Source organism: Peromyscus eremicus, chromosome 15 (assembly GCF_949786415.1).
Source record: "Peromyscus eremicus chromosome 15, PerEre_H2_v1, whole genome shotgun sequence".
Taxonomy (NCBI): Eukaryota; Metazoa; Chordata; class Mammalia; order Rodentia; family Cricetidae; genus Peromyscus; species Peromyscus eremicus.
In genome coordinates this window covers 22,327,286-22,355,145 of record NC_081431.1, presented here as the reverse complement: position 1 = coordinate 22,355,145, position 27,860 = coordinate 22,327,286, and the positions used below count along the sequence as shown (strand labels likewise).

Sequence of the window (27,860 nt, the reverse complement as noted above, 5' to 3'; positions counted from 1 at the left end):
TCAGCTCACTCCCTTCCTCTCTCACCTTTTCAGATTTGCCTCTGTCCACAGGACCTGAACCATTCTGTCTCTTTCTCTCTCATATAAACCACCATACCATACCTCTGCTCACACTAATGTGTCCATCTGGCCGGTGCAGCGAGGTACCAAGTGGGCCCGAGTTTTCTTCTTGTAGCCTGGAGTGGACAGCCCCAGGCCTGTGTATAGGTCTTCCTGTCCCACTCTGGTCGCCCTAGTGCTGTGCTGGGCCGTGCTTTCTCATCAGAAAGAGATCATTATAGTGCCAACTACCCAGTGCCATCGGCCGCATGATGTGAGGTGGGGGTTTCTCTGGAGTCTGGTGGGGGAACCAGGGGTCAGACTGCCCCTGACCCGTGGTTGGCTGGGTTCTGCCCACTCCCACCGTGTGGTGTGGTGTGGGGGGTTTTCCAGAGTATGTTTTTTTTTTTTTTTAACCTTGATTCTCTACAATCTCTTCTCAAATCTGATTTTCTCTATATCTTTGATAAACATTGATTTTAAATCTTTCTATGACATTAACAATTCTAACCGAAACTCTTTTTAAAATTATTGTTGCTGTTATTGTTATTTTCTTTTTGAGACGGGGTCTCAGTATGTCACTCTGGCTGGCCTGGAACTCACTATGTAGACCAGGGTGGCCTGGAACTCAGAGCAATCCACCTGCCTCTGCCTTCTGAGTGTTGGTGTTAAAAGGTGTGTTCCATTATGCCTGGCCTGAAACAGTATTTTGAAAGAGAATCAGCCTTTCCCTGCTGCCTAGGGAGGGGTCTATGTGATGTTTCTCTCAATTCACATTACAATTCAAAGGGGAACTCACACAGTCTCTGGAGCCCTCGAGATCCTGCAAGTGGAGAGGGAGGATGTCCTGGAATTCCTTGCAGTAGGAGCCCACTCAGGTGGCACCAACCTTGACTTCCAGATGGAACAGTAAGTACATCTGCAAAAGGCACCGTGATGGCGTTTACATCAGAAGTGTGAGGAGGACCCGGGAGAAGCTGCTGTTGGCAGCTCCAGCCATCACGGCCATGGAGAACCTGCAGATGTCATCTCCTCCAGGAACCCCTGGGCCAGCCAGCTGTGCTGAAGTTGCTGCCGCCTCTGGAGTCACTCCAGAGGCTGGCACCTCACTCCTAGGACTTCCGCTAGCCAGGTCTAAGAGGACTCCAGGATGCCTTCTGGTGGTGACTAATCCCAGAGCGGACCACCAGCCCCTCACAAGGGTGTCTTGTGTCAGCCTGCCTACCACTGCTCCGTGTAACCCAGAATCTCCTCTGTAGTGTTGACATTGTCATTCCAAGCCACAAACAAACAAAGGTGCTCACTCAGTGAATCCTATTTGGTGGATGCTGACTTGGGAAGTTCTGCACGTGTGTGGTACCACTTCTGGTGAGCACCAACAGTGCTCGTCTGGTCATGCCTGATCCCTGTTTCTATCGAGATCCTAAGGCTGAGAAGGAAGAGCAAGTGGGCTAAAAAGGCTGTGACCAAGAAGGACTGTCAGGGTGAATGGGCTGTACCTGCCCCTGAGTCCACTGCTCTCAGATGGGAGGTGGCAGACTGCAGGTGTGCATGGGACCTCTGGGCCCACCCAGCTGTTCCTTAGTGAAGACTGGAATGTCCAGACGGCCACTGGGGACTTGTCTGCAGCCCTCACTGCCAAATCGGATGGAATCACCACTGAGTGGCCATAAACTGTTTTACGGACACTTGAGCAGAAGAGAAAGGTGGATGGAAGACAGTTTCTTAAAAAAAAAAGAGAGAGATCAACCCCTGACCCCTAAAGAGCATCACAAATGGGAATACAAATAGCTTTAAACAGAAAGACTTCCCCCACTCATGTATTTTAATGCCACGAATGTGCATTTAACAGGGGCCAGGAACAGTGAAACATACAGAGGAAATAAAATATAGACTCTCAGGGGAGATAAAGATCATAGCAACACAGGAAATTCTAAGGTGGTGGGGAGAGCTTGCTGAGGGCCGAGAGCAGGCTGGTACGTGTATATTTGATTTCTATGGGATCTGGACATACAGAGAGTTGGAGATAGAAAGTCTTTATTAGGAAGTGAGATTTGAACTGAGTTTGGGGGATGGGCAATCTGAGTCAGTGGATAAATCATCTGACTGTTAGGCTGGGGAGAAATTTCTTTCCATGAGGGCCAGGGAGGAGCTTAATGTGGACAGAGGAAGTTGAAGTGAGAAGTATTTCCCTCTCAGCTTCCTATCAATATCAGTCAGTCATTCCTCTTATAAGAGCCCCTGACCAGCTTGTGTTTCCACGACCTGGGGAGCTGACCACGTCACTCTTCCCAGGCAGGAGCTGCTGATATGGGGGCCCTTCTCTGGTCACTCCTTCTGCTGCTTCAGGAAGGTGAGTGGTTGCCTAGTGCTGCATGAGACTATCTTGGTATGCCTCTGTTCTACCTGGTCTTGGGCTAGCAAGACCCTTTCTTTAGAGAGAATGTGTCAACCCTCCTGTGGATGGGCACCGAGGCTGACTCTATAGCTTGGCTATTGTAACTCGCTCTGCAATAAACGTGGATGCTCCCATATCACTGCAGTATGTTGACTTGGATTGTGCCAAGTATGTGCCCAGGAGTATATAGCTGGATCCCAGGCTAGTTTTGAGGAACTTCCATTCTGCTCTCCAAGGGATGGAGGACGGCCTCAGAGCAGGATAAGAGAGAAGGATCTGGATGGGGTTGCAGTTCCAGAAGGACAAAGAAGAAGGAAAATGTTGGATGGTGAAGCGATAAATGGGGACCCTCCCTGACCGACTCGGGGTACAATGGAAATCTAGAACTACAAGAGGTAGCTAAAAAGTCACACTGAGCAGAGAAGGTGCTTTGAGGAGGAGGAGCCGTAGCTACCATGCTAACTAGCCTTGGGCTCCCAGAGATATCAGCTGGGCTACATACATCTCTTTTCAGCCAAAGGGTTTTCTGGAGATGATGAGGACCCTGAGGAAGTGATTGCAGTTCTTCAAGAGTCTATCATCCTCTCTCTGGAAATACCATCCAACGAAGAGGTTAAGGACATCATCTGGTTCTCTCAAAAAAACCTCGCCGTAGTGGCACCAGGGGAAGAGGGACAGCCAGCCAACATCACTGTGATGGATCTTCGCTACCGGGGTCGAGTGGGCATCCCAGAGTCCAGCTACTCTCTGTATATCAGCAATCTGACCTGGGAGGACTCTGGCCTTTACCAAGCCAAAGTCAACTTGAAGACATCCCAGCTCTCTATCACGAAGTCTTATGATCTCCGTGTCTACCGTGAGTTTAGACTCCTATTATTCTGGTTTTCCTGAGCTTGGCATGGATGCTCGGGAGCTGAGGTAAGCTTTAAGAGGCTGGAACTGGAAGGCAGACTGCCTCTAGTGTGCTCTGTTCCAGTGTCTGAGCTTCAGCCACAGGGAGAGGGGCCTAGAACAAGGAGGCATTAGGACTGAGGCTGTTTCCACAGAGGTTCCCAAAGCAGTGAGAGAGATGAGGACTGTGAGTAGGGCATCTAAGGGCCCTTTTCTCACCCAAGAGACTGCATCCTCTAGGTAAATAGCTCTTGAGCCCTTTATCCCCCTGTGTGATTTGAGGGTTACTAATCATTTCCTCCCCCACCTGAACCAACATTTCTTCTCTCTACCTGCCACATTGAATCTACTTAGGATCTTGGAGAGATGATTAAAATGTAAATGTCTTTGGGAGGGTGGTAATATTTTGTACAATCAGTGAGACCGAAGAGGATCTAGGGGAAGGAGGTGTATAAACTAAGAGTGAAATAACAAGGAACCGCTGGTGTATATCTGTCTAAGCAGATACTCTGCGGCCCTACAACCACAAATTATATTGTTGTTTTATCTGGTTTTGCTTATTTATTTATTTATTTATTTATTTATTTATTTATTTATTTATTTATTTATTTATTTTGAGTAAAGGGCCTCTCAAGATGGCAAGAATACCTACCCAAGGCTTGAGAGACTTAGGAAAACAGACCCAACTTCAGACTGTTCAGTGGGTCTTTGTGTTTTCTTCTCTTTTAGGGCGGCTGTCAAGGCCCCAGATCACTGTGAACTTTAAGATTTCTGAGGAAGGTGCCTGTAACATATCCCTGATGTGCTCCGTAGAGAGAGCAGACATGGATGTGACCTACAGCTGGCTTTCATCTCAGGACAGCACTGACACTCCTCATGAAGGCTCTGTCATCAGGACATCTTGGAGGCCTGGTGACGAAGCCCTTTCCTACACTTGTAGGGTCAGCAACCCCGTCAGCTACTCCAGTTCCCGTCTCATCCCTGTTGGGTCCTTCTGTGCAGGTACCAGAACCCAAGAAACAATTCCCGAGCTTGTGAAAGTCCTGTGCCTCAGGACACCACCTCCCCTCATGCCTGAGGCTCTTAAGGAGACTACCAGGGACCCTAGAACATAACACTATTCTGTAGAGGCTTGCCACTGGATCAGGGAGGGACCCTGCCTTTGTCAATTGCTCCGGATTTCCACAGGATTCTTCTGCACTTGGCTTGAGACTGAGGGCCAGATACCAGTTCTGTGCACAGAATAGGTATTTCTAGAGACATTTGGTATAAGAGATAAGCTGATTGGGCTGGAGAGATGGCTCAGAGGTTAAGAGCACTGGCTGCTCTTCCAGAGGTCCTGAGTTCAATTCCCAGCATCCACATGGTGGCTCACAACCATCTGTAATGAGATCTGGTGCCCTCTTCTGGCTGGCAGTCATATATGCTGTATACATAATAAATAAATAAACCTTAAAAAAAAAAAAAAGAGATGAGCTGATTATTAGAGAGCCTTTCTATGAAACTAGATAGATGACTGCCCTCTAAACCTACCGTTCTTTTAATGTTCTTTTAATGAGAACTCTTTTCCTTTCTTCCTATCCCAGATCCTGGCTATTCTGAGAAGTCTTCAGTGGTCTGCCTCCTGGCCAAGGGCTTGCTCCTTCTCTTACTCTTGGTAATTCTGGCTGTGGGACTCTGCGTCTTCCGAGCCCAGAAAAACTATGAGATTGCGAGGGTGAGGAAACTCAAGAGAAACCGAATCAAACTGAGGAAGAAGGGGAAGCCTGGCCCTAGTCCAGTCTGACCGGCCCCTGGAGACCCCTGTTCTGAGCTTTGTCTCCTCTTAGCCTCCAGGGAAATCATCTGGGGGACAGGTGGGAGGATCACTGTTGAACACCTCACAGGACCATATTCCCCGAGAGACACCATCTGGCAATAAAGTCAGTCCCCACCTTCTGGAAGAGCTGTGCTTGAAGGGCACTTCTGTTGGTGCTGGGCAGCCTGGGGAAAACCTGTTGTCCACTTTCACTACCTGTCCAGGTGTCTTCACTGAAGCCCACGTCCCTTCTCAGGCTTGCCTTTGGGCGGGAAAATGAGTCTGAAGACCCCATTAGAGTGAAGTGTTTGTTTTTACTACATGCATCCCATTCTTCACCAACCTAAGTCTTAATAAACTACACGAAAGGCTTTCTCACCTAACTAAGTGTGTGACGGCAGTTCATTTAGTTCATAACTCTTATGCCTAAGACTCCTTGCTCTCCTACTCCTATCCTTATTCTGACAGATAACTTTACATAACTCTTCTACCCAGTGTACCAAGTCTACATAGAAGCTGTCCCACAAGGAGGTGGCAGAGACCCCTGCTCAGTCTTTCTCTGGGTTGTAGTTGAGATTGGTGACCTCTGTTGTCTCCCTGATACCCAGCTCTGAGCCCTGCTGCTCACCTCGTAGGAGTGACCACTCACTGGATCCATTACTAAGATCTTGTACCCTTGACTTTTGTTTAAGGTTGACATTGTTTAGTTAGGTGTTGTGGCACATGCCTTTAATACCAGCACTTGGGAGGTAGAGGCAGGTGGATCTCTGAGTTCGAGGCTAGCCTGGTCTACAAATCAAGTTCCAGGACAGTCAGGGGTTACACAAAGAAACCCTATCTAAGTTGATTTTTAGGCCTTCCTGGGGTTTTTTGTTTGTTTGTTTGTTTTCTTTTTCTCCCCCCCCCCCCCCCAGACAGGGTTTCTCTGTGTAGCTTTGTGCCTTTCCTGGAACTCACTCTGTAGTCCAGGCTGGCCTTGAACTCACAGAGATCCCTCTGCCTCTGCCTCCCGAGTGTTGGGATTAAAAGTGTGCACCACCACCACCTGGGCTGTTTGTTTTTTTCTTATAGGTTTCTGCTTTAGGCATTTTGATTGGAATATTTGGTCAGTGTAGGGCTCCTTACTCTTGCTCTTTCCATAGCCCAAAGTCTGATGTGCCTATCATACCATTTTCCCCAAATTCGATCTTGGGTGTTTTACTTAGGTAACTGCCAGGGTTCAGGGGAGGAGGGGGTGCAAGAGAAGCCACTTAATCAGTAGGACAGGTGTAAGTAATAAATGACTTGGTGGAGGTGACATAGGATGTGCCAAAGAGGGAACTGGGTGAGATCTTGGGAGACCTAGGTTTTACTCCGGCACTTTCCCCTGGCCTGGGATCCTGTGTTTACCCAACATCCATTGATCCTCAGTTCAGTTCCACAAAAAACACATACTTGAAAGGAAGTCATAGGTGTAGCTTCCTGGAGCTCTTACAGAGACTGGGCCTCCTTTAGGTACCAGATAGTCCTGTCTTCTAAAAAGGTCTGTAGCCCCAACTCCTGACACTTTCCAGGCCTGTCATAGGAGGTGCCACCATAAGGTGAGGGCCTGCCTGGGCGAACCACCTGGAGTCCATTTTTTTCACAGAGAGGGATAGCCCATTTCTCTTGTCTTTTGGAGCTGGCGTACAGAAAGCAAACAGAAGTGAATAGTCCCTGTGTGGCGGGTCCAGGGATCTCCCTGGAGATGGCAGAGTCCCTTCTTCTCAGAGCCAATCTCTGAACAGAGAAAAGTCCAAAACAGCCTGGAGAAGGAAGGCTTAAACTTCGCAGAGAGTGTACCCTCAGAAGCCAGGCGAGTGACCTGGCGGCACGTTAAGATAATCTTATTCATTATTTGGAATAGGCTCATGCAATCTGGGGAACGGACATTCAAGCCAGACAGAAAATACACACCAAGATGCTCATATGTGAAAGATCATAGTAACTAGGGACTGCCATGCCACACACTGTGACAAAAGGGTATGTGAGAAAACAGGCTGGAGAGGCACGTTCTAAAAGGTGAGAGGACCAGGACTCATAGACACGCTGTCAACAGGCTCCCCAGGTTCACCATTTTCTGATATTCTCACCCAGAAATGGAAATAAACAAGCTAGCTGATATATTAGATGCAGTCCTGGTTGGCTGAATAAATTTTTCCAGAGGAGCGATTACTATGGCCCAAGGACAAGTGGGGGTAAAATCTTTAGTTTTGACCTTTAGGGATTGCTTAAAAAAAAAAAAAATCAACTTCACTTCTGGAGTAAGGAGGGAACAAGTCACAGGCCTAGGTTCCCTTTCTTACAAAAACAAAACAAAACAAACACGTAAGATACATCAATCAGACAAAAATGACAATAATAATTAAAAAAAAACCAAGCTTTCGGGAAAAGCATGAACATATAAACTTAAAATTTGAAAACGGTGTAAAAATCTCCTTTTTACGAAAAAATTATTTTAACATCCACATGAAAGTGAGTAGCTTATCTTACCATAGACTGCAGAAATGAAACTCTTAGACCAGAGGTGGGGCCAGTGCCTTACAATTAATTGGTAAGGAACCAGGAAATCAAAGACTTCCTCTTTTGATCCTATAGTCTCCCGTTATGTTCATGCTCTTTTCACTGGCATGGTGTCACCTGGTCAACTGTTAGGGCAGCCTACTACGCAAACGAGGGGCAAAGACACTAGTTCTGGGTCCTTGTTAAGGGGTGGTGGGAAAAACCACGTTTCTGCTTGCAGCCTCCTTCCCTGGCCCGCTCTCCGCCCCCCACCCCCCACCCCCCACCCCGCTCCCCGCTCTCCCTCCAGTGGCTCAAAACACTCAGGTACTTACACCTGGAAGAATGTTCCAGCTCTCAGGACTTACTAAAGATGGAAGGCCAACCACAGCAACGGGATCAGATCTGGATGACCACTATAGGGGGTGGTGTGACAGTGACTCAGGTGTGCTTACAATCTTTCCCCAGGGTCTGTCCTGACCTGGATTCCACTAACTTCATGCGGGATACACTGAGTGGGAGTTCAACCCCAGTCAGAGTGTGGTGAGAACAGTATGTTGCCTTCAGGGAGGGCTTCCAGAGGAGCTCACTGGGAAGTAAGTACCTGGACCGTGTTGCCTGGGCCTGCTGGGAGAGCAAATAGCAAGCCTGCACCCCCACAGCAGCGCCAAGCCAAGAGGTACCATTTTCTGAGGGCAGGTATATTTCTGCCTGCGGGTGAAATGTCCAAGGCAACCAGGCTGGACCCTGAATGTGCCTAGGTGGGAACTCTTGGGCAAGTTCCTCCCTCTGGTCCAGCCGCTGTTTTCCCACTAGTCAAAAGGAGCTGCACTCGCTTCGCGGGGGTTTCAGGGCAGATTACAGGAGCAATGAACTAAACGTGCATCTACCCCAGGGCTTGGCACCCTGCAAGGGCTTCAGTGAAGGATCAGATATTCCATTCTTTCTCTTTCAATCTCCGTTGTCAGGGCGCCCGTCATTTCTTCCCCCGGGCCAGAAGCTGCCCCGGCAGCCCCAAACTAGCAGCTTAGCCTTCTGCAAGACACACACACACACACACACACACACACACACACACACACACACACACACACACACACACACCACGGGAGGCGCCTGGGCAAAAGCTGGGAGCTAGCCAACGCAGACAGGTATTTCCAGTCCAGCAAGAGGAAATGGGTGGGGGTGGGGATAAAGATAGGAGATCAGATGGGTCCGGGACTTGGGTGGATCCCCAGGGAGGGGGCGGGGAATCGTGCTCTCCACCAGGTGCTCCTGCCCCTGGCTCAGATTTCAACCTTCGATGCCTCCTTTGTGGCACGCTTGTTCGGAAAGAGGAGAAGGCCACAGGTAAGTTATAAAGGAAGGAGGGCATGCAAGCATCCTGCAAAGGGGGTAGGCTCCTGCGGCTCTTGGTCCACCGGTCTGTCCGACCCAGTAGCCCATCTGACTCGAGGCGGGAAGCGGCGATCAGCCTTCCCACGCTTAGTTGTACAGAGCTCCACGAGGGGGCGACGGGAGCCCACGTGCGACCGCGTCCTTCTGTCTCTAAACTACAACTCCCAGGAGGCGCGGGGGTCCCGCCCGCCTTGCCCGGCCTCTGTTGGCTCCAATTGGACGCCGCGGGAGGGGGGATTGGCGGTCTCCAGGGCGACGGGAGGCGCTCGGGGCATCTGAGGCGGGGAGGCGGGTCCGCCCCCTATTGTGTGGCTGCGAGAGCAGAGCTGTGCGGTGCAGAGCAGGTGAGGGTGGGGGTGTCCTGGGGCGTAGAAATGGGGTGCTGGCGGGGACATGGGGAGCAGTGAGGAGTTCTGGGGGACAGGGGGAAGCGGGAGAGCTTCAGAGAGAAGTGAAATTATCTGGGGAAGCAGAACCAGGGTAGTTCTGGGAGCGAAGTGGAATTATTGATGGGTGAGTGGGGGTTCCCAGAGATCTGGAAGAGTGTAGGAGGTAGTACAGGCGAGTTCTTGGCGGGTTCCAAAAGGAAGGCGCTCCAGGAGCCAGAGAATGCGAGGGAAAAGAGAATTGTTGTTGTGGTAGACCATGAGAAGTGTATTGTGGGCTGCGTCCTGGAGGATTGGGGGGTGGGGGATTCCCGGGAGAGCAGGGTGGGGAAAAGGAAGGAGGGCAAGTGGGAATTCTGGAGGAGGCCAGCCAGGGGTGCTTCGAAGCGAGGACCTGCTGTAATTGGAGATCAGGTGTGAGAAATTGGAATCTTGTAGACACTGTGAAAAGTGTATGGCTGGGATGGGAGTCCTGGAAGAAATGAGGGAGTGCTGGATGGGGAGATGAAAAGAACAGGAGGATGGATGGGGAGTAGGAGTTGGAAAGGTTCCCGGAAAAGTAGGATAAATTCTGAGGATGCCTTGGTCACAAGATTCCTGGTAGAGCCAGAAGAGAATGGCTTCTATATGGTACAGTTCGAAGGTTTTCCAGGGAAGTCCAGGAGAGCTGGCTGGGTGCAGCAGGAGGCAAGGGAATTACCAGGAGTCAGGCAAACCCGTGATACGCAGAGGCAGGAATGATGCGGCCCTGTGGAGGGTATTTTACAGACAGTGCTGAATTGTGTGAGGCCAAGAAGAGGGTGGAGGCTTCAGAGCAGAGTCCACTTGGGTTTGCCAGGCCCAGGTCAGGGCCCTTTGATCCCTTGTGACTTCCTCAGACACTGAGGAGTTGGTACTGTTAAGAGTACCTGCCTTCCATGCTCCAGGGTTCGTTTTGTGTATGGTAGGGACTCAAACGCGTTGTTGGTTTCTCTCAGATCATGCCTCTAGGGTTTGGGAATGGTGGGCCTGGCAAATCCTGGCACCCCCAGGGTACTAGAGAGGAGTGTGTGGGAGTAATTAGGGCGAGGCACCAAGTCGGTGTCTGACAGAGGGAGGGTTCTCTGGCAGCGTTTTGAAAGTGGCTACAGCTGCCAGGCCTGGATCTGCCCAGACCTGGAGGATGCTGCCTCCCTCTCCCACCTCCTATTCTTCAGCAGGTGGGGATGGCAAGCGGTGTTGACTGAGCAGGGAATGTCTCCAGGCTCCGGGGCTTAGCACAGAGGATGGGAAGTGGGGTGAGGAATTGGATGTGGGCGCTCTGTGGGGCACTCTCTACAGGGTAAGGGGTTAGATTCTGTCTGAGATTTACTCTAGACTAGCTGTCTGCTTCTGCGCAAGATCCTTAGGATCCTTATTGGTCATGTGGGGTGGTGGTGGTGGTGGTGGGGGTGGTGGTGAATAATGGTCTTATCATGTTGTCGGTGACCTTGTTGGCATCGGGAGAAAGGAAAGAAGGATGAGGGGGCTAGGCACGATGGTCCTCATCTCCAGGACTTCCCTGGTAAATCCTCTTCCTCCTGTGTGAGTTCTCTTCTGCTCACTTTGCTAAGAACCTTGTATCCCCCTTCCAGGCATTCCCAGAATTCCTTTGCTTTTCCTGGGATCCATTCCCTTACCTGTGTAGTCTCAGCCCAACAGCACTCTCTTGTTCTCTAGTGTTTATACCCTAGCTTAATCTCAGGGCTTCAGGATCTCTGGTATGGGAGCTAGGAGCGCAGCTGTGGTAGAGTTTGGCAGGAATGAGGCCCCGGAGTTGATCCCTAGCGGAACTACCCAAAAGATCTCTGGTCTCTGTGCCGGTCCCTTCCTTTCCTCTACACCCTCTTCTTTCTTCCCCGCACCTTGCTCAATCAGGGCTTTCTGCTGGTCTCCTCCACTGACCAACTCTGTATGTTGCCTTATATTTTTGCATTTAGATCTGGTGGCTCTCCAGACTGGAACAGCTCCCTCGGGTGTTGCATGAGCTAGGCAGCATTAACTGGAAGAGTGAGAGCTGAAACCCGTTGCCTGAGGCGGATCAGAACACGACTGATGCTCTCTGGGATTGCCGGGCAGTGGACATCCTTCCGGCCCCTCCATCTGGGCTCCTGTGGATAGGAGGGGCCGGGTGAGCAGGCCAGCTGGGCTATGATTTGGTGTCTCAGTCTGACCATCCTCAGCCTGGTCATCAGCCAGGGGGCTGACGGTGAGCCAGACCCCCGGGGATCGTCACCTCTGTTACCCTGGGATGTGACTGTTCACTAAGGGGTTATCTGTGAGAATGTGAGAGTAGGAGATTGGCTCGCTAGGGCTGGCTCGGAGAGGTCGGGGGTCCCGCCTGTCACGCGAGGTCTTAAGGAAGCTGTAGAGAGACATTGATGGAGCCTCCCCTCCCAAATCTCATTTTGATCCCTTGCTGTTCCCTCGTCCTGCCCACCACGTAGGTCGAAAGAAGCCTGAGGTGGTCTCTGTGGTGGGCCGGGCTGGGGAGAGTGCAGTTCTGGGCTGTGACTTGCTGCCTCCAGCTGGCCGCCCCCCTCTGCATGTCATCGAGTGGCTGCGCTTTGGATTCCTGCTTCCCATCTTCATCCAGTTCGGCCTCTACTCTCCCCGAATTGACCCTGATTACGTGGGTAAGAGTTGTCCTTAAGTGGGAGGGGGAAGTGTCACCAACACAGGTGGGCTGAGTAGGCTGCTCCTCTCCAGTCACATCTCCCGCTCTGCTGCCCCAACTGCTTATAGCAAGCATGGCCCTGCTCCCCGGTAGTGCTAATTCATTGAAGGATTCATTTATGTAGACATGATGCATGCACACGTTAGAGCTTTGCTCCTTCAGCTATGTGTGGCGTCTTGCACGGGAGATCCCGCAGCCCTGTTCCAGGTTTCCATCCTGACTTGCTAATTGTTCGATCCTCATTTCATGCAACCTTCCAGACTCCATCTTGATCTTCTGTAGTTTCCCCCACTTAACCCTGTGCTGGTCTCTGGGTCTACTACCTGCTGCTCCATGTCTTCCCCTTCCCTACTGTCCAAAATGCCAGTGTGGAGGCTCCAGGCTTTTAGGGAGTGGGCTGAAGGGTCCGCAGAGTGGGTAGGGATGCGAGCTCTTTGGGTATGAGGAGCGTCGTCGTCTGATTCTGAGTAGCAGAGAACATGAACACAGCCGGGGGGGGGGGGGGGGGGGTTGCTGGGGGAGGATCCAGTTCAGTTCCCCCGAAAGTCTAGGCATAGATGGGATTGGCTGGGTCGCTGCTTCTGGAGGCTCCTGTGGAGGTGTACTGTGTAGACCTCCCAGTAGAAGAAGACCTCTTTCCTGCACCCCAGCGTGTTCCTGGTCCTGGATGGAGCCTCAATCTGAGTAAGGTCTCAGAGAACCTGTAGGAGGCCCTAAGGATGGATCTGGGCTGCTGGGCAAGAAAGAGCCTTGGCGCTTCCTTTGCCTGGAGTGAAACCCAGAAAAGGCCACCTGGAGAGATGCTGATGGGGTACCTTTTCTGTCTTTGGTTTGAATCCTGAGGGAAATCCTGGGATTGGCTGGGCTCTTGTCACTGGCTGGCTGAGCGGAGGGGGGGAGGCGCCGGCAGGTGCCTGCTGGAGAGAGTTTATTTTCAAACTGGGGGCAGTTATTGGCAAACAGCCTAGTTGGGAGTGCGAGTGTGTGTGTCTACACAAGCCTTGGGGACTTGGTGAAAGTGGGCCTCAATTAGCACAAGTAGAGAGAAACAGCAGGCGGAAACAGGCGGTCTCCCTGTCTGTGCCTGTCTGTGCCCAGGGGGGCTTTGGCTGCAGGGCTGAGGCTGGACAAATTCAAATTATTGCCAGGCAGAGGCGAGGCAGGGGGGAGTGGAGGCGAGGTGGGCAGGGCTTTCCCTGGGATTCCGCTTGCCTTTGCTGCAGCATTAGTCTTGTATTGTCTTTGGGCCCCTAGGCAGAGAAGCCAGGAGATGGCTAGCTCCCCTGTCTACCTGTGGGTTTTCTCCAGCTCTAAGGACTGGGAGTTTCAAGCCTTTGGGTTTCCCTCTTCCCTTTGTTCCCACTCTTGCCCCTGAGTAGCCTGGAGCTCCTGACCAGCCACATGGGTCCTGCTCTGGTGAAGACCCCAGAGGGAGGCCTCTGAGCCCATTAACCCTTTATTGCTTCACAGTTCAGAAGGGGGGCCTCTCCGCCTTTATGCTGGGGGACTCACAATTGCGGTTGCTAAGCAACGGGAGGTGGAGGTTGCTGAGGACAATGCTGTTCTGTCATAAACCCTGTGGGCAAGTGGAGAGGAGATGGCCTGGGACTGCACGAGGCTGGTGGCCTAGGGTGTGGGAGCAATGACGAGAAAGATAGTAGCTCTGGGAACCACACTGAAGGGAAAGCTGGTTTTGGAGGGCTCTAGAAGCTGTGGAGTAGAGGAACCTAGATGTATAAACTAGTACAGAAGTAGTAAAAGGCAGCATAAAATGATCTAGGACTAATTAAGTTAGCTACTGTTTTTAAAGTATTTAGCATAGCACCTGGGTGGTGTGAAACTGACCAGGAATTGGGGAAAGGCGGTCTGGACTTAGGCTTCCTGGGATGGATGTTAGACTAAGTCTGAATCAGTGAGCCTGGCCCTTGTCCGTTGACTTTTGGGCTGGGTTTCAGGGATGCCCGGCAGAGCAGAAGGGACTTGTGTTTTATGACTATACTGGATTGCTCGATAAATCAACTCTGACTGTCCATCTAGAAGGTCCAAGCTCACTCAAATAATCCGCCCTTCCTGCCTTTGATCCTTCCAAGCTGTCTGCCTCGATGCATCTTCCCAGAATGCTTCCTTATGCTTCTGGCTTCATAGTGCAGTATGTGGGCACGGTCACTGCTGTGCTCCAAACTTCGGTGTGAACATACACTTGTCCATGTTCATGGTTAAATTTAGTGTGGGTTTCCTGCCTTTGCAGAGCCCAAGGGAGCAGACTCTGTCCTTCTCAGACTCTGTATGTAGGCAGATCTGAAGTCCATTAGGTTTGGCCATGCAGGTGGAGGGCAGGCCTATCTATAGGAGGAAGTGGGCCCAGGGGACAGGAGGTTATAGGACTGCCACTCTGGTCACCTTATTGTTCTGAAACACTGCAGCCCAGCAGTGTGGACCTTCTAGAGAGGTTAGTTTGTACAACATGCTGCACTGAATATTCTGGTTAACTGGCATCAGGACTGTTAGCCATTAGCTGATAACATTTCTTAAGTGAAGTCAGAGATTATGCTCAGTGTCCTGAACATTATTTGATTCTGATGTCGGTGTTCACTGGAAAGTGCACTGACTTTGGGAGACCTGGCTTGATCTCCTAATAGCTATGCAATTTTGGAAAGAAGTTTAACATTAGTTCCTTCATCAATAATGGATTTTTTTGGGAGGATTAAATATGGTGACTGTCTAATATTACACGACTTATATTCAATGCCTAGTCTTTCTTCCTTTGCTCAGGAGCTCAGCGATTACCATAATGAGAAGTTCTATGATGCGGGGGTATGGAGGAAGCTGCAGTCTGGGGTCTGCTGGGCTCAGTGGCCTGTCACATTAGAGTGACAGGGACTTTGCAGGTATGAGGAAGGGTACTGTATTCTTATGTTAAATATTTACCTGCTAGGCCCATTTTTATCTTCTGGGTGGGGATTATACACCTAGACCTATATGAAGGTCCACCCTGTCTAAAGAATCCACACACCCAGGGGCCAACTGTTAGAAGAAAAAAAGGTCCACTAGCCACCCTCGATCCTATGGCTGTCATCTCTCCAGTGGCAACCAAGGGCAAGCAGGCTGAGTTTCTACTTCAGAGAGGCTGCCCTAGGAGCAGAGTGGAAGCAGCTTGGAGGGCGTGGGTACCCCAGCAGCTTCAGGATTGCTTCTGTCGGGGAGGGTTGGGCTAGGCAAGACTCTGAAAGCACCACCTGGGAGCTACATTTGCCCATCCTGTGAATTTTAGACAATTCCATCTGTTCACAGCAAAGGTCAAGTGAGCATGGGCAACTGGTAAGTGTAGGCGGGATGGAGCAGCTGGACAACCCAGGTGAGAGACACATTGCAGACTTCAAGGTGGAAGGTGGCAGAGAGGGAAATACTAATGCTTAGGAGGTGGGGTTTGGAAGATGTAATGAATAACTACATGGCAGGGGGTGATGGAGCAATCCAGGTGGTGCCAGGCTTCCCCAGAGGGCAACCTGGTGCATGGTGGTACAGTTCACTGATGTGGAAGAGGAAAGGGAGGTGATAGGTTATCTGATGAGGGACGGGCCCAGGATTGAGTGTAGACTTCTGATTTCAAATGTGTGTCGTATTCATTTGTTTAATAGCCTTTATTTGAGCATCCAGTGGCCAGGTGCTCTGCACCTCCCCTGCTTCATCTCTGGCCTTCCACCTCATCCCAGTTTTTCCCTTTCTCATTTTTTTTTTTTTTTTAAACTGATGAGGAAACTGAAATGGACAGGTCGCGGCGTAACTTGCCCAAAGGAGCATCCAGCTGAGCTGGACTTGTGCCTGGCTGTTTTGGGCTGCCAAGCATGTGCCTTTCTCACATGCTAGGGGACTTGTAATGCTGTCAGGGTGCAGGGTTCCCTCAGAGGAGGGTGCTGAGGGATGGGGTGGGCATCTCAGTCGGCCGGGTGGTGTGCTGTGGATGCTGACCTGGCGGGAATGAGGTGTCCTTTTGTGCTGGGGTGTGGGGCTTTGTGGGGCTGCATGTGGTCAGTCAGCTGGGGCACAGAGGGGATGGGATGTGTGGAGGAGGCTGCTGACACTGCAGCCTGGCTGGGCTGGACTCTGGCCACTCTAAGGCGCTTAGGCCGCTGATAATAGTTCTGAGGGATTACGGGCTTTGGCAGGCGAGGTCTGGGTCCCTGGGAGGGCCCCAAAGACTGCTGGGGATCCCGGGGACAGAGTCCTCTAAAAGCAGGAGTGCCCCTAGAGGACTTATATCTCGGTCTTATAAAGGACGCCAGGGATGGTGAATCTTGTAAAAGTCCAGAGGAGACCACCAAACGCTGGCTCTTCACTCCTTCCCCTAACAGTCTGGGAAGTCTGGCGTATGTGAGGGGAACATTCTGTCCACTTACCAGAATGCCTTGACTTTTTCTGCTCTGGATCTCAGCTATCTATTGAAAGGCAGGAGCAGTCGGAAGGATTGAACATAGCAATCTGCCCTCAGTGACCTCAATCCTATCGGTTCCTCTGCAGACAGACCCTCACTCTTGGATAACAGGCTTAGGCTATTCTCCACCTCTGGGAATGGCCTGTGTGACCAGGCCTGGCGGGTGTGTGTGTGTGTGTGCTCCTGCAGAGTTCCTTCATTCAGCCCCCTTGATTCAGGACTTCCCTCCTCACAGGGCGAGTCCGACTGCAGACAGGAGCATCTCTCCAGATTGAGGGGCTCCGGGTGGAAGACCAGGGTTGGTACGAGTGCCGTGTGCTCTTCCTGGACCAACACAGCCCTGAACAGGATTTTGCCAACGGCTCCTGGGTGCACCTGACAGTCAATTGTATGAAGCAGGGGGGCAGGTGGTGTGGTGCGGGGGTGGGGGTGGGGAGGGGAGGGGAATGACGGGAGCCCTGGTAGTGAAGGAGAGAAGGGAGCTGCTTGTATCCCAGTGCAGGGCTGATGCTCTACCCATTCCGGCGTCTGCTCACTGGATTTGCTCATCTGGTGCTTGCCTCTTACCCCTGCCCTCCCTCCCACCCTCTGAGTTCTTCAAATAAAATCCAGTCGGCCTCTAGGCTCTGAGTCAGGAACTTCCCACTCCTGGTGTATTGGGTCCCGAGTGATGCAGCGCATACATAGCACTTTCCATCTGGGACCTTGTTTCTTCCTCGTCACTAGAAGGGAGACAGTTGTAACCATTCCCCACTTCATAGGTGAGATTGAGGCGGATCAGGTAGAGAGGCATTTGTGCCACCAATGGGTGGCGGAGATGAGTCTAAGATCCACACCTCCTGATTCCCAGATTTCCCTGGGCGCTTGCTCTGGACATGCAGCCAGTGTTGGGATGGTCCCGTGTACAGCAGGCAGGTGACCCTGGGCTAGTATTCCCATATACCTGGGCGGGCAGCAGCTCGGAGATGAGGTCTCCCTGGCTCTTGAACACTGCTTTGTGGGCTGATAGCCTTTCTGGCAGCCCCTGAGGCCTCTTTTCCCCTCACAGCGCCCCCTCAGCTCCTGGAGACGCCTCCCTTAGTCCTGGAAGTGAAGGAACTGGAGGCTGTTACCTTGCGCTGTGTGGCCCGGGGCAGCCCCCAGCCTTATGTGACTTGGAAATTCCGAGGACAGGACCTTGGCAAAGGCCAGGGTCAGGTGCAAGTGAGTGGGCCCCCTGGAGTGGGCGGGCAGAATTGACAGGGCAGGAGGGGGCGGGGCAGAAGCTCCGCTGGTCGGGGGAGGGGCTTTCCCTTGGCTTCCCTGAGCCTGGGGTGCTGCCTCCCTCTGCTGGCCAGCCCTGGAAGTGCAGGGTCTGAGGCTGCCCAAACAGGAAGGGCCTTTTCTTAAAGACTCCTTACTTAGGTGCAGAACGGGACGCTCTGGATCCGCCGGGTGGAGCGAGGCAGCGCCGGAGACTACACCTGCCGAGCCTCCAGCACCGAGGGCAGCGTCACCCATACCACACAACTGCTGGTGCTAGGTGCTCTTGGGTGGGAGGGCTGGGGACCCCGGGCCACCCATGTGAGAAGACAGGACCTGTGTTGGGGAAGCACGCAGAAGATGGGGAGGAGGCTCCTATCAGAGGAAGAGGCCCCCGGAAGGATGAGAGAAGGGATGAAGACATGGGCGGTTTAGTGCCCGGCAGTGTACGTCCAGCGGAAAGGACATGGGCGCTAGTGTTAGGCCACGAACCCTGGGACTCTCCCGAGTCCTGGTTGTGCCATCTCAAAAAAGAGGTTCATGCCTACCTCTCGGGACTTGGACGAGCACAGAAAGTGGCATGTAGTCACTCGTGCTTAGCTCTTGCCCTGGGGAGGAGAGGCTAAGGAGCTGTGTGAGGCTGGACTCTGACTTCCTAGCACCCGGTGTCCTGGAGGGGAAACAGATTAATCTGTGAACCACTGGAGTATCATTGTCCTTGGTACTTGACAAGAGCGGCGCTGGATCACAGTTAAAGGACAGAGACCCTGGCATCAGGAAGGCCCAAGTAGAAGTCTTGCCTCCCTGTTTGACCTCGGGCGAGTTACCTCATAATGTGTCTGCCTCCGAAACGTCACTGCCAAAGCAGAGAGAGAATTCTAACCACACTGGTTCTTACGAGAGATAAGCAAGCAGAGTGCTAGGCGCTCAGTGTAGCCTGTGGCAGGTGCTCCGTGGGTGTACTTAGGTCACTTCCCACTTGTTACTGACCCTAACTGGCTGTGCATTGGGGTCCAAGGATGGAGAAGGCAATGGGGGTATGGTAGCTAGAGACAGGTTTGCAGAAGGTGTGTGGCTGGGTTAGACCCTTGGAAATGGTACTTGGGACCTGGGATTCACTAGGGACAAGGAAGCAGCCTGGCATGGGGACATATGATGAAGTTGATCAGGGACTTTCTGATAAAGTTGACATATAGAAAAATGGGTGGCCAGGTGGGGTTATGGGCAGGCACTGGGGTGAAAGTTTTCTGTGAGCCAGTGAGGTCCTTTCTGCATAAATAGCCATTAGTGTTGAGATGTCAGGGGAATCTAGATCCTGGCATTGTTACAGCATCTTTGGTGACATATGGGACCTGTGTGGGGGACAGGGATGTGTCAGGGACAGAAAGAGTAAACGAACAGAGTCCTTCACATACGGTTTCCAAGCAGAAGGAAGTAGAGTAAATAGGGCTACTTGTCACTTCTTGTGAAACAAGGAAGACTTGGAAAAGAGAGCAGCCTCTGGTATTAGGATGGTTTTTTTTTTTTATCACATCTTCCGCCTCAGGCCCTCAAGGCCCTGTAGTAATGTGCTGCAGGTTACAAAGGGCAGAGCCAGCAGAGCCCCGAGGGTTCTGGGAAGACCATGGGCTGAGGACATCTTTCTGCCTTTGTACTTCCCACAGGACCTCCTGTCATTGTGGTGCCCCCCATCAACAGTACGGTCAATGCCTCCCAGGATGTCTCTTTGGCCTGCCAGGCTGAGGCATACCCCGCTAACCTCACCTACAGCTGGTTCCAGGATGGCATTAATGTCTTCCACATTAGGTAGGGTAACCTACCTCTTGGGTAGCCGAGTCAGGGAACGGATGAGTAGTATCTGAGGGACTCCTCGTCTGGGCGAGGCCTGAGTTCCTCCTCACACATGCCACATTGCAGCCGCCTACAGTCTCGCGTGCGGATCCTGGTAGATGGAAGCCTGTGGCTACAGGCCACTCAGCCTGACGACGCTGGCCACTATACCTGTGTGCCCAGCAATGGCTTTCCGAATCCACCCTCCGCTTCTGCCTATCTCACTGTGCTCTGTAAGTCTGAGCTCCCATTTCCGCCCTCCCCCACCCCACCCCTGCAGCCTGCTACCCCCAGAGACAGACCCAAAACCTTGTCCTCCAACTTGTCTCTGCATTCTTCCAGACCCTGCACAGGTGACAGTCATGCCTCCCGAGACACCTCTGCCCATTGGCATGCGGGGGGTGATCCAGTGTCCAGTTCGTGCTAACCCCCCACTGCTCTTTGTCACCTGGACCAAAGACGGGCAGGCCTTGCAGCTGGACAAGGTACAGACTCAGGACACGGGAAGGAAGGTCTTGGCTAGGTGTTGTTATAGTCAGACGGCCAGCTGCAGTGGGTGGCTGAGTGTAATTCAGTGCCGTGGTTAGGAAACGTGCTTCTTACCAGATACTGTGTTAGGTGGTGGATGTGGGGGTGTAACGAAGAAGTATCCATCCTTAGAGCGTGGCCTGGAGGATGGAACTGGAACAGAGACTCTGCTGGCAGGCCAGAGAAGGAGCAAGGCTTTGCTTCTAGGTCTGGTTGAGGAGAGATCAGTAACAAATCCTGGGACTTTGGGGTTAGATCTTGCAGAGTGGGCAGTCATTCGACGCAGAAACCACTTCACAGAGGCAGGGTACGGTATCGTGGGCCGGTGAAATGATGAGTCGTGCGGTGAGGTGGGAGCTGCTGTGAGCACCTGTAGGGACTTGAGTGGTGTAGAAAAGGCTGGAAAGACAGGTTGGGTCCTAAAGGGAAGACTGTGTGCCAACTTCATATGACCTCATTCCAAGCTGATTGAGATCTTTTGTTTGTCTGAGGAGACTATAAATTCCTCCAGGCCTTGCGTCTTTTCATCATAGCGTCCTCGGGGCTTTTCCAGTTGTGGCATTCGGTAATTTTTTGTTGAAAGTTTACAAAAATCTTAAGGCAACAGCAGCGGTGGGCTTTGGCAGTGGTATCAGGACTCTTGAGTCGGAGTTAGGAGGGCAGCCGGAAGGCTGTGAAGCAGCTGAGGTAGTCCAGGTGAGGGGTTATGAAGTCTGAGCTAGAGAGGACTGGAAGACGGATAGGCCGTTGTACTCAGACCGGAATGACGGACAAGCAGGGAACCCCACATGACTCAACTCTAGGGATGCCCATTCACACCGTTCTCGTGAGTGGCACCCTGAGGCTGTGCTCTCTCTCAGTCTCACACCCATTGATAATAGCCCCTTGACAGGAGAGAGAGAGAGGTGGAGGTCTACAGTCCGGAGAGAGGGTCAGTCCAAGACCCAGAGTTGATGGGTTGACTTTCTACAAGAGAATTTCCTGTATCTCCTCCTTACTTGGGTTGCCTCTCTTCACCCCGGCTTCACCTCTGTTGACTTCTCTCTCTACTTGTCATTTCCTCTGCCCTCTAGTTCCCGGGCTGGTCACAGGGCCCAGAGGGCTCACTCATCATTGCTCTTGGGAATGAGGATGCCTTGGGGGAATACTCCTGTACTCCCTACAACAGTCTTGGTACTGCTGGACCCTCTTCTGTGACCCGAGTGCTGCTCAAGGTGAGGCCCACAGCAGACCTGCTGTGGCGTGGCTAGGTGGCTGGATATGCGTTCTAAACCATGTTAAGAGGGTGGAGTCAGGCAGACAGGTATGGGAGGGACTCCTAAGTCTGTTTCTTGTGGTGGTCATAGCAACAGCCAGCACAACACGCAGAGATGAAACTGGGCAGTGGGACATCAGTCACGTACACATTCAGAAAATGAGACATATCTGTCTGACCTCAATCCTTCTGCCTCCCTTGCCGGAGTTCCACAGGAAATGGAGGAAAGGGGAGAGAGAGGGGGAAGGAGGGAGAGAAGAGAGAAGACGAGGAGGATGATCTGTAGAGACTCATCTGTCTCAGAGAGTCCTGCCCCAGCCCACCATTGCCCTGCAGACCTACGTGCTGGGAGCAAAGACACAGGACTGAGAGAGGGAGAATGCGTTAGAGACTGAGACAGTGTGACAAGGGTCTGGGAATGGGGGACACCCAAGCCTAGAGATGAAAGAGGGGCTGTGAAAGAGGCCCCCTCCAAATCCAGATCTGGCCTGCAGGCTCCCCCGGCTTTTATAGACCAACCCAAGGAAGAGTATTTCCAAGAAGTCGGGCGAGAGTTACTCATCCCCTGCTCTGCTCGAGGAGACCCTCCTCCTGTTATCTCTTGGGCCAAGGTAAGGCTCCTGAATCCTGACTCGGCTCTACCTGGGTCCATATGCCCACCGTTCCCCGCATTGTTTTTTTTTTTTTTTTTTTGGGAGGGGGAAGGAGGGATGTGTGAAGGTACAGGCTGTCAGAGGCAATGTGGGGAGGGAACAAGTTACCTGGAGAGATGAGTGGCCCCCTTGGTGAGGGGTGGCTGCATGTATCCTCAGGGCTGACCAGTGGTTCTGTAGGTGGGCCGGGGGCTGCAGGGCCAGGCCCAGGTGGACAGCAACCACAGCCTCATCCTTCGACCCCTGACCAAGGAGGCCCATGGACGATGGGAATGCAGTGCCAGCAACGCTGTAGCCCAAGTGGTCACCTCTACCAATGTCTATGTGCTAGGTTAGTGGTCTGGGAGCAGGCTGGGGCTGGGGGAGCCATGTGAAACAGGAGATGGGGGTATTGCTGTTGGGAGGTGTAGGTGGGGATCTGTGGGTACGGGATCCCCTCCCAGGATAATGGGCGGAGGACAGAACCTGCGATGTACTCTTTATTTACCCTACTTCAGGGTCCTGATCATCATCCCTCCCTCCATTCCCCCTACCCAGGCACGAGTCCCCATGTCGTCACCAATGTGTCTGTGGTACCTTTACCCAAGGGTGCCAATGTCTCTTGGGAGCCTGGCTTTGATGGTGGCTATCTGCAGAGATTCAGTGTCTGGTATACCCCACTGTGAGTGACCTGTCCCTGACTTCACCCTGGATCTACCCGGCCCTCTGCCCCTCCTTCCATCCCTCTGTGTCTAGCCATGGGCTGGCTCTGCCGCCCTATTGTCATAGATTCTTGACCTTCCGGGCCGAGGTCCTGAGACTTTGGTGGTTGAGCCAGAGGGGTGAGGTCAGCTCTCTGGACCCCTACACCATCCCGATCATCCTTGCTGATGTGATTTCCCTGTATTCCTCCAGGGCCAAGCGTCCTGACCGAGCCCACCATGACTGGGTATCGCTGGCTGTGCCTATGGGGGCAACGTGCCTTCTAGTGCCAGGGCTGCAACCCCATACTCAGTACCAGTTCAGTGTCCTTGCTCAGAACAAGCTGGGCAGTGGGCCTTTCAGCGAGATTGTCCTGTCTATACCAGAAGGTAAGAGGTCCCCAAACCCTGCACGGCACAGAAATGGATGGGAAGACCTGGAGTGGGGATAGGGCAGAGATGCTGGGCAGCTTGGGGCCCAGAGAGGGTACAGAAAGGCTCTGGCAGAATATGTGGGTACTTATGAGTTGGGGAAGGCCAGGGGAGGGACAGGATGAAGGACTCTGAGACTCTTACCCCTCATTTGTCTGTCTGTCCCATCCAGGGCTTCCTACCACACCAGCTGCCACTAGGCTTCCTCCAACAGAGATGCCACCTCCCCTGTCCCCTCCTAGAGGTTTGGTGGCAGTACGGACACCCCGAGGGGTACTCCTGCACTGGGATCCCCCAGAACTCATCCCTAAGAGACTGGATGGCTATGTCCTGGAAGGACGGCAAGGCTCCCAAGGCTGGGAGATACTGGACCAAGCCGTGGCCGGCACAGAAATCCAGCTGCTGGTGCCTGGCCTCATCAAGGTGTGTGCCGGAGGCAGTAAAGAGGGAAGGTCCCCCCTAGGGACTTTGACGGTGTCACACTCTTCTTTCCTAACCCCGTCTTCTCATCCTGACTTGGCCATTTTCACCCCCTGCCCTACCTCATTCTTACCTCCCGACTGCAGTCTTCACAAAAGGGACTGTGGTGGGCAGTACTGGCCCTGATCCGCTCCATGGCCCTCCACCTCTAATCCTCAGGACGTGCTCTATGAGTTCCGCCTCGTGGCCTTTGCTGATAACTATGTCAGTGATCCCAGCAACACAGCCAACATCTCCACTTCTGGTGAGAACCCAGTGGGAGGGAAAGTCGCTGGAGGTTACACGGGGATTCACAGTCCACTGACCGGCCCTCTTTCCTGTCCCCCCTTGCCCAGGCCTGGAGGTGTACCCCTCCCGAACACAGCTACCAGGTCTCCTGCCCCAGCCCGTATTGGCTGGTGTTGTGGGCGGGGTCTGCTTCTTGGGCGTGGCAGTCCTCGTGAGCATCCTGGCTGCCTGCCTCATGAATCGGCGCAGGGCTGCCCGTCGCCACAGAAAACGTCTGCGCCAGGGTAGGTGCCATCACTCTCTTCCCTAGGCTGCCCTCACCCCTCATCACTAGGGTCCTAAGTACTGCTTGGCCACTTGAAGGGGTTGCCCATCCACCGGCTGCTTCTTCCCGGGAGAACAGCCTCTCCCTTTTCACATGGTCCTGGTGCGGCATCCTTCCAATCTAGTACCTGGCCCTTACCTACCCTTTTCCCAGTAGGATGGGAATGTGGTTGAGGGTTGTACCCCCGGAGCTTGGGCACAAATTTACCTGGATCACTTCCTGCTTTCATGTCCTTACAGATCCACCTCTGATCTTCTCCTCACCTAGGAAGTCAGGCCCACAGTAAGTCCTTACCTCTCTGGCTTCCTATTGCTTCCCATTGTACCTTCAGAAGGAGTTAAAATTAGAGGGAAGTGAGACCAGGCGTGTGCTGTCCCTGGCTTGGGGACTAGTCCCACGCTGTTTCTCTTCCTTCTGCCCCTACCACCTGGCCCTGCCCTTGCTTGCTCTCCCTAGATCTTTCTCGGTTGTGCAACAGACCTTGCAAGGCCAGACCCTGATCTTCTGTCCTTCCCCCAGCTCTGCTCCTGGCTCAGACAGCCCTGACAGCGTGACCAAGTTGAAGCTCCAGGGCTCCCCCGTCCCCAGCCTACGCCAGAGTCTGCTCTGGGGGGAGCCTGCCCGACCTCCTAGCCCCCACCCGGATTCTCCAATTGGTCGGGGACACTTGCCATTGGAGCCCATTTGCCGGGGTCCAGATGGCCGCTTTGTGATGGGACCCACTGTGGCCCCTCCACAGGAAAGGTTATGTCTGGAGCGGGCAGAACCTCAGCACTCATCCAAACGCCTGGCCCAGTCCTTCGACTGTAGCAGTAGCAGCCCCAGTGGGGTCCCACAGCCCCTCTGCATTGCAGACATCAGCCCTGTGGGACCGCCTCCTGCAGCCCCTCTATCAGGTCCAGGACCCCTGCTCCAGTACCTGAGCCTACCCTTCTTCCGGGAGATGAATGTAGATGGGGACTGGCCACCTCTCGAGGAACCCACACCTGCTCCACCTCCAGATTTCATGGATACTCAGCCCTGTGCCCCCTCATCTTTCCTCCCACCACCAGACTCTCCTCCTGCAAACCTCAGGGCAGTGCTTCCTAGGACACTGATGGGGGTCGGGGCCCCCTCAGAGCCCCCTTACACAGCTTTGACTGACTGGACCCTGAGGGAGCGGGTGCTGCCGGGGCTTCTCCCCGCTGCCCCTCGTGGCAGCCTCACCAGCCAGAGCAGTGGGAGAGGAAGTGCTTCCTTCCTGCGCCCCCCCTCCACAGCCCCCTCTGCAGGGGGAAGCTACCTCAGCCCAGCTCCAGGAGACACCAGCAGCTGGGCCAGTGGGCCTGAGAGGTGGCCCCGAAGGGAGCATGTAGTGACCGTCAGCAAAAGGTAAAGGCAATACCTACCCATTCTTGCCCTGGCCCTCCACCCTGCCCTATCATTCCAGATGCCCTCTTACCCCCCCCCCCCTCACCTTCCATGTTCTACTCCCACTCTGAGACCAGAAGACTCCTTCTCTCAGAAGCTCTGCCGAGGTCCAGGAAGCTCAGTCTGGTTTAGAGGACCCCAAGTTCATACTTCGCTGGATGCCCTCTGTTCCTCTGCTCACGCTTTCTACCTGTCCTTTCTCACAGGAGGGACACTTCTGTGGATGAGAACTATGAATGGGACTCAGAATTCCCCGGGGACATGGAGCTGCAGGAGACTTGGCACCCGGGCTTGGCCAGCGCTCGGTCCCGACCCGAACTTGAGCCAGAGTTAGGTATGTGAACTTCCTAGCTGGCCGCACGGCCCCACACTCGCCCTCCCATGTTCTGAGGTGAGTCCATCTGTTTCCCAGTCAAATTCCCGAGACTCAGGCTCCCTGCCCTGGAGTGTCTCTTGCTTCCTAGGCTCACTGCATGCAAAGGCCCTTTGGAGCCTCAGGCCTGAGCCCTTCACCCAATGAGTCACCAACCATGTCTCTCCTCGCATTGTCCTGCTTTTCCTTTGAAGGTGTGAAGACTCCAGAGGAGAGCTGTCTCCTGAGCACAGCCCATGCCCCTGGCCCTGAGGCCCGCTGTGCTGCCCTTCGGGAGGAATTTCTAGCCTTCCGCCGCCGCAGGGATGCTACCAGGGCCCGGCTACCGGCCTATCCACAGTCCATCTCCTACCCTGAACAGGCTACTCTGCTGTGAACACACTTAGTGGGAGGCTAGGAAAGGCATATGGATCTGCCAAGGAGGCCAAGACTCTGGCTCCGAGCTTGGGCGCTGCCCCTACCACTCTGTGCGGGAATAGACCCTGATGGTGGCCTGGTGGTAGGCTTGATTGAGTGAGCTTGATGTAGAACGAATGTACTGACTCTTTAGTTGAGTCTAGGGGTTGAACCGTGTGTGTGTGTGTGTGTGTGTGTGTGTGTGTGTGTGTGTGTGTTTATAGTGTGGGTGCAGGTTTTTGTTTTTTTTTTTAAACTGGTGAATAAAAGTCTGAAAAACATTTCTCTGTTATCTATCTTTGTGTCTAAGAGAGGTGAAGAATTCCCTGGACCTGTATAGAGAAGATTGGGAATGAGACACATTCAACAGCCATTTGAAAAATAGTAGTTGGGTGCCTAACAGGGCCAGCTAGCCAAGAGCTGCTGTTAGACTATGAAGCCATGAGAAAATACAGAACTCACGGAGATTGTGCTTTGTCCTTGGGGAGTTCTTTCTGGTCAGTGAGGCAGACAAACATTTACAGCATACTAAGTTCTGTGATAAAGCCGTAAGCGGGTTATCACGCTGGCACAAAGAGTTCAGTTTGCGTCAACCTTTAGTTAAGTACTTACAATGTGTGGGTGGGACTTCCTGGGACCCTCGCAGAAGGCTGACATCATTCCCCGTGTGCCGAGCGAGCAAGCACTGCTCTACGCTCTTTCCGGGTGCGGTTTAAGTCTCCGCAGCTTTGAGTTTATTTTGTAGACTGGGCAACTAAAGCATAAGGCGCCTTTTATAACTGAGCGAAAGCCACACAGCAGGTAACAGGCAGAACAGGTGAGGTGCCAGGTGAAGAACCGGGAAAAGCTTCCAGGCGGAGGAGCACCCGAAACGGCACAGGGGCCCGAAACGGCTTTGTATAGGTCTGAGTGGGGACTCTGTGGAATAGAAAACGCAAAGGGCGGTGTGGAACTGGCTGCTGTTGTTTTTTAAATATCAGGCTCAACAGGGGACTCCCCCATAATGTGAAGAAAGAAAGAACACTGGTGGGTTTTTTAAGTGGGGACTTCATTAATTGAAGCCTGAAAAAAAGTGGTAGGTGTTCTGGACACCCCTAAACTATTGCTCTCCACCCAAAGAGGCAGGAAAATGCCTGCCAGCTTCCTCCACGAAGCCCTCCCCCTTCTGATCTCTCCAAGATGTAAGGAGAAATGTCAGGTAATTAAACAGGAGATGGAAGGCAGGGAGAGAGAAGCCAGCTCTGAACTCCAGGTCCCAAGCCCGACCACACCCCTTGGGCCCTGGGCAAGGAGTGACCTCACTGTTAGTTTTTGCCCAGGCTTGAAGTTAAATGGCGAGCAGAGAACCACGTGGGGGTGCTGTCCTAGCCTGCAGGCCCCCGTACTGTCACACCCTACTCAATCCTGGGGGAAGGCTCTTCCTGTACCTCCATTTACCTCGCCAGTTTTTAAGCCTGCAACCTAGGTAGAA

General features: G+C 52.9%; 2 protein-coding genes and 1 long non-coding RNA gene across 4 annotated transcripts; 2 read left to right on the top strand and 1 right to left on the bottom strand.

Annotated features, from left to right (window-relative positions):
• Nucleotides 1-2,266: 2,266 nt before the first annotated feature.
• On the top strand, nt 2,267-5,473 carry Slamf9 (SLAM family member 9). The gene is made up of 4 exons (XM_059280825.1): nt 2,267-2,392; nt 2,952-3,293; nt 4,058-4,330; nt 4,915-5,473. Exons 1-4 carry the CDS (start codon nt 2,350-2,352, stop codon nt 5,112-5,114), a joined length of 858 nt encoding a protein of 285 aa, XP_059136808.1. The 5' UTR covers nt 2,267-2,349; the 3' UTR covers nt 5,115-5,473.
• Nucleotides 5,474-8,894: 3,421 nt separating this feature from the next.
• Nucleotides 8,895-26,601, top strand: Igsf9 (immunoglobulin superfamily member 9). Of its 2 annotated transcripts, XM_059280469.1 has the most exons (21): nt 8,895-8,996; nt 11,389-11,657; nt 11,896-12,084; nt 16,793-16,945; nt 17,606-17,760; nt 17,962-18,079; nt 19,464-19,605; nt 19,717-19,862; nt 19,972-20,114; nt 21,231-21,371; nt 21,907-22,023; nt 22,246-22,396; nt 22,603-22,726; nt 22,960-23,135; nt 23,350-23,600; nt 23,817-23,901; nt 23,993-24,169; nt 24,450-24,492; nt 24,730-25,581; nt 25,827-25,954; nt 26,188-26,601. In XM_059280469.1, the coding sequence occupies exons 2-21, from the start codon at nt 11,600-11,602 to the stop codon at nt 26,367-26,369; spliced, it is 3,531 nt and encodes a 1,176-aa protein (XP_059136452.1). In that variant the 5' UTR covers nt 8,895-8,996; nt 11,389-11,599; the 3' UTR covers nt 26,370-26,601. The 2 variants fall into 2 exon arrangements, with proteins under 2 accessions (XP_059136452.1, XP_059136453.1); XM_059280470.1 differs by lacking the exons at nt 8,895-8,996; nt 11,389-11,657; nt 11,896-12,084; ... (1 more) ...; nt 17,606-17,760; nt 17,962-18,079 and adding an exon at nt 18,147-18,866.
• Nucleotides 17,295-18,730, bottom strand: LOC131925186 (uncharacterized). The gene is made up of 3 exons (XR_009383170.1): nt 18,348-18,730; nt 17,958-18,135; nt 17,295-17,640 (listed from the first exon to the last, which is right to left on the bottom strand). It is a non-coding gene; the product is annotated as an uncharacterized LOC131925186 (long non-coding RNA).
• Nucleotides 26,602-27,860: the final 1,259 nt, after the last annotated feature.